The sequence below is a fragment of the Stomoxys calcitrans genome, chromosome 2 (genome assembly GCF_963082655.1).
Source record: "Stomoxys calcitrans chromosome 2, idStoCalc2.1, whole genome shotgun sequence".
Taxonomy (NCBI): domain Eukaryota; kingdom Metazoa; phylum Arthropoda; class Insecta; order Diptera; family Muscidae; genus Stomoxys; species Stomoxys calcitrans.
In genome coordinates, this window is record NC_081553.1 from 7,931,383 (window position 1) to 7,936,579 (window position 5,197).

At 35.3% G+C, this 5,197-nt stretch overlaps 1 protein-coding gene across 1 annotated transcript; it reads left to right on the top strand.

Moving 5' to 3' along the window:
- Positions 1-1,761: 1,761 nt before the first annotated feature.
- LOC131995219 (uncharacterized) lies at positions 1,762-4,947 on the top strand. The gene is made up of 2 exons (XM_059363511.1): positions 1,762-2,736; positions 4,856-4,947. The coding sequence occupies exons 1-2, from the start codon at positions 2,117-2,119 to the stop codon at positions 4,875-4,877; spliced, it is 642 nt and encodes a 213-aa protein (XP_059219494.1). The 5' UTR covers positions 1,762-2,116; the 3' UTR covers positions 4,878-4,947.
- Positions 4,948-5,197: the final 250 nt, after the last annotated feature.

The following is a 5,197-nucleotide window of genomic DNA, read 5'->3' on the forward strand; positions in this document are numbered from 1 at the left end:
AATTACCATAAAAATTAGATAGACGAATATGTCACTTTGATTTTTCCATTTGTTGGCAGGCCTTAAAGCTGGTCGTTTGTGATGAATTATTTCGATACACATTATATATGTAACATTTAATTTTACATTCATTTGTTCTGTTCTTCACAGTTGGCAAATGAATAATTTAATGAAATGAGAATAAGAAAAACAAAAACCATAGCAAAAAACAAAATGCAACACAAAATTTATTACGAAATTATTTCCTTGAATTCAATTGAATGGGGGGTGGCAACAAATCACCAACACCAACAATGCCCCTTGGACCAAGGTCCATCATTGTCTGTGATAAGATGAGATGAATGGCAACACATGTTATTTTAAAGCAGAGGGGAGTGGAAAAGCTGTCTACGGAAATCTTATGCAAATTAAAAGAGATGTACTACTAAAAAAGCCATACCGGCACAAACATACCAAAGTAAACAAATTAAGTGAAATATGTATGGAAAAAAGAAAAAAAAGAAAAAAAAAGAACAAGAAGGAAATTGTTTGCAATGAAACAAAACAATTCAAGTGAATTTAAATTTGAATTGTTGCCCTACTCCTGTTTGAATATTCTCATTGCAGTATCGGACTGTGTGGATGTGAAATCAAGATATTGCCATGTCTAGCACAACTTCAAATTGAATGATTAATCATTTATACTGGGCCATAAATGGTGGGGGAGACAATGCCTGTTGGCATTTCTATTGAATTAAAAATTAATTTCTCATTTGTTGTGGCACTCTAAGCCTTCATTCAAATTCTAAGTAAACACCGTAATTAATCTATCTATTAGTTTAAAGGAATTTAACATTGGTTTAGAAATTTCTGACTAGGGTTTCAAAAATATTTGTGTACAATGTTTGCATGCCCAAGGCTTCAAAGCAGCGTCCAACAAGTAAAAAGACGTTAAGTCCGGCCGGGCCCAACTTTGGATACCCACCACCTCGGCTATATATGTAAGCCACCTTTCGTCAAAATTCGGTGAAAAATGCATATCGAAATATGTTCCGATTTGGAGCAAATACTGATAAGTACAAGTCATTGTTCAATAAACCGCTCTGAACCATATACGAAACGGATGTGGAAAAGCCTAACATAAGTCACAGCGCACAGTGGGCCAAATGGCAAAAAAATTGGAAATAAGTCTACAACTTTTTATCTGTTGATTTTAGCCATACAAAATGTTCTAGACATTTGTAGAGGAGGACATAGGCTTTCAGAAAAGTGCTGTTGTTGGTCCATATCTTTAATACAGGGTGAGCTACAGGGTGTGAAAGTTGACCACTTTTGACTTCTCCAAGCTTCTGGGGGCCATAACTTTTGATCTACTCAACCGATTTACATGATTTAGGACTCTAGAGAAAGAGCTTGACAAGATCTAAAAAACTTATGCATAAAGTACCATGCCATCGTGTACTGTTAAGGAGTTATGAATTGTTTAATTTTAAAATATGAAAATTTGGCCTTGGTTTTTTTCAGTGTTTTTTAAATAACTCCGTCAATTTTAAAGCTATAAACTTCATACTTCACACAAATTATGCCAGCATATGTGTGCATAAAATACAAAAGGAATCACGTGAATATCTTTGGCGGTTTAAAAATGGCATCGTTTTCAATATGAAAAATATTTTTTTTGTCAAAAAATTGCAAAATTTTTCAAAAAAGATACTCCCATTTCCTTTAAGTTTTCGCAAACTTTGGCCATCAAAGCATTATCATTTCTTTGTTGGTGTTGCTTACATACGGTCGGGTGTGTTACTTGTTGGTTCCCAAGTTTTCTGCCAATTTTTCGTGTCAGGCGTATCATCCATTATTGGAAATAACTCTAAGCCATAGAGCTACGTTGGAGGTTGCCGCAGTAGAGTTTGCAGCATACATTCGACTCCCGTTGTCGTTAAAAACCACATTTAAAAAATAAATTATTTTATTAAACTTTGTAATATCACTGGAAGGCGCTGGTAATACTAATACAACGAATAGCTATAAGTAAACAACAGCTGCGCTCTTCTATCAAACCACATTGTCGATAACGATCAAACAGCTGTCCGATATAATCGTTCAACGTAAAACACAGGGTGTTACGTATTAGCAAATGAATAATAAGAGAACGCTATTATCGATATCACCAGAAAACAGTCACAGTACCCCAAAAAAGTATTCACCATATCAAAAAATGAACATAAATAACCAACAAGATGTTTTTTCGTGGAGTAAGCTGGGCGATGTGTTGGATGATAAGTTGAAAGATGTGGCCAAAAAAGAGGACCTTACTGCAATCAAATATGAAGTGGAAGAACTTAAACAGGAAAATTGTAAATTGAGAGAAGATATCAAGAAACTAACAAATCGCTTAGAAACCTTAGACAGAAAATCTCGTACTACAAATATTGTGGTGAGTGGACTTAGAAGTAGAACTACATTTACGGCAAAAAAAGAATTCCTCGACATCTGCAACAACAAATTAAACATCGTAGTTAACATATCGTACGCTAGAATGTTATCTTCAGGAAAATCGTTCGTATTTACACTGGACACCAATTCCCAAGTGCAAAATATTTTAAATACGAAAGAAAAATTGCATGGCCAATTTATATATATACAAAAGGATTATACTGCTGTCGAACAGTCTACCAGATACAACCTGCGTCAAGTTGGCAAAATCGTATCCCAGCATAAAAAAGACGTTAAAGTTAGGTTAGGAGAGTTCTGTCTCTTCTTGAATGATAAAAGATATTGCTGGGCCGACGGAAAAATACTAGCTCCAACTTTAAGTGATGCCAAATTTCTGAGCAACATTCTTGTTGATAACGGTAGTCCCATTGAGGTTTATTGCAACAATGCTGAAAATGTTACCCTTAATGTTCCCCCATCATCGCAATAGCAATTTGATTCGTGCCATTTGTTATCATATAATGTTTCAAATCTCGAAAGTTCTTTAAATTATGGAAATTTTATAACCTACCTTAATAATTTTGATATTTTCTTTCTCTTTGAAACACATGTATTACCCAATAAACAAACGTATCTCTCGTCTTATTTACAAAACTACTATTTGCAGTGGCAGGACGCAACTAAAGTGAATAGATTTGGGCGTGCCAGTGGTGGATGTCTTTTCGGCTTCAAAAAAGAAATTAAAAAGAAATACAAATTAAATTTTATCGTCTCTGATTCTCAGTACACAATGCTGTCAGCTAGTCTAGATGGAAATATATTTTATTTTATACCTACGTATTTGAACTGTACGCGTTGGAAGGTGGATGTAGAAAGGTTTGGTTCTTTTTTGGAAGACCTTAACCCAACGAATTTTTGTATAATGGGTGATATGAATGCAAGAATAGGCGAAGAACAGGTTCTAGATTACAACATTGTTAAAGATTGTCCCCACATTAGCTATTCTAGACGCTCCAAAGACAGAAACGTTAATACCCAGGGAAGGAATCTCCTACGTATTGTTGATGACATAGGCGGTATTATCATAAATGGCAGAACTTTAGAGGATATAGATGGGGAGTTTACTTTTTGTGGTGCAATGGGTAGTTCTGTCATAGATTACTGTATAAGTTCGGCGAGTTTTCTGTCATATATTGACAAGTTCAAGGTGGCCACTGAACCCTTTTCTGATCACATGCCCTTATGCTTAGATATTAAGATTCCGAAAAGTTCGACAGAAACTACTCAACAGCCTATACAGAAGCTACACTGGGATGAAAGGCATAGATCTCAATACAATCACAACTTAAGTTTACTTGCAGAGCCAGTAAATGATTGCGTCTTTTTATCGTCAGAGGATTTGGTTGAGAACATTAAAAATAAAATTAGGCGGGCTCAGGTAAAGAAGACCAATAGAACATTTTTTGAGCCTAAGCAGAAGTGGTTCGATTGGACGTGCTTTCGTTTAAGATCCAATATGCATAAAAATTTAAAGATATACAGAAAGTCACACACTGTTATCAACAGAAGGCGTTATTATTCATCCAGATCTAAGTTTCATAGAATGTGTAACGAGAAGAAACTGCAATATTTCAATGGCAACCTCAGAGAACTAGATACTGTTTCCTGCAGCAAGGATTGGTGGAATCTGGCAAATTCTCTGAATAAACGTAATGTTAAGGGTAGAGGAAATCTAGACGCAGATGATTTCTTAGCACACTTTAACTCTTTACTAGTTAACGAAGATAATTCCAAAATTATCAGCTGGTGTATACCGTTTCATGTAGACCCACTTTTAGACTCCCCTTTTGAATTTTGTGAGCTACTCTCCGTTTTAAAAGGACTTAAATCGAATAAGGCCCCCGGGAACGATGGTATACCTTACGAATTTTATAAATTTGCTCCTCGCCGTTTTCTGCAAGAAATACTTGTAGTATTTAATAAGATATTCCTCCATGAAAATGTTCCTACTTCCTTCAAGAAGTCAATATTGATACCTCTATTTAAGAAAGGTGATATAAACTTGGCGTCAAATTATAGAGGTTTGTCACTTCTGGATACTATCGGAAAAATTTTTAACTCTGTTCTGCTAAACCGTATAACATTTTGGCTGACGAGACACGATGTTTTAAATGAATTTCAGGCTGGATTTAGAAGAGAGTATTCTACTATAGATAATATATTTAACCTCGTGAATATTGTTTCTTTGAACCAGCTACAAGGCAAAATTACATATGCGTTTTTTGTCGATTTCTCTTCTGCATTTGATTTGATTCCCAGAAACAGCCTTTTTTATAAACTATCTAGTCAGGGTCTATCTACGAAACTTGTAACTATATTAAGAATGCTGTATGATGGCACAGAAAGTAGAGTATGGGATGGAAGTACGTTCTCTGAATACTTTCCTGTTGAATCTGGTGTGAAACAGGGCTGTATTCTCAGTCCTGTACTCTTTTCGTTATACGTGAATGACCTTCCCTATATATTGCCTGGTGGTGTAAGAGTAGCGGACACTACGGTCAAAGTCTTATTATACGCCGATGACATTGTGCTATTATCTGACTCTCCATTGGGCTTACAAGAGATGATTTATGAACTTGAGAGGTACTGTTTGTTGTGGAGCTTGAAAGTAAACCTTTCTAAATCGAAAATTCTTGTTTTTCGTAGAGGTTCTAGAATCTCTTCGAATTTAAGGTGGTGCTTTGGAAATCAGAATATTGAAATTGTTAATAGTTACACATAC

Excerpts from the sequence above, each read along its gene's own strand:
- LOC131995219 (XM_059363511.1), top strand. The coding sequence starts at position 2,117 with ATGAATAATAAGAGAACGCTATTATCGATATCACCAGAAAACAGTCAC. Across the intron at positions 2,737-4,855 it reads AGGTTAGGAGAGTTCTGTCT|TTTCCTGTTGAATCTGGTGT; the intron begins CTTCTTGAATGA and ends TTCTCTGAATAC.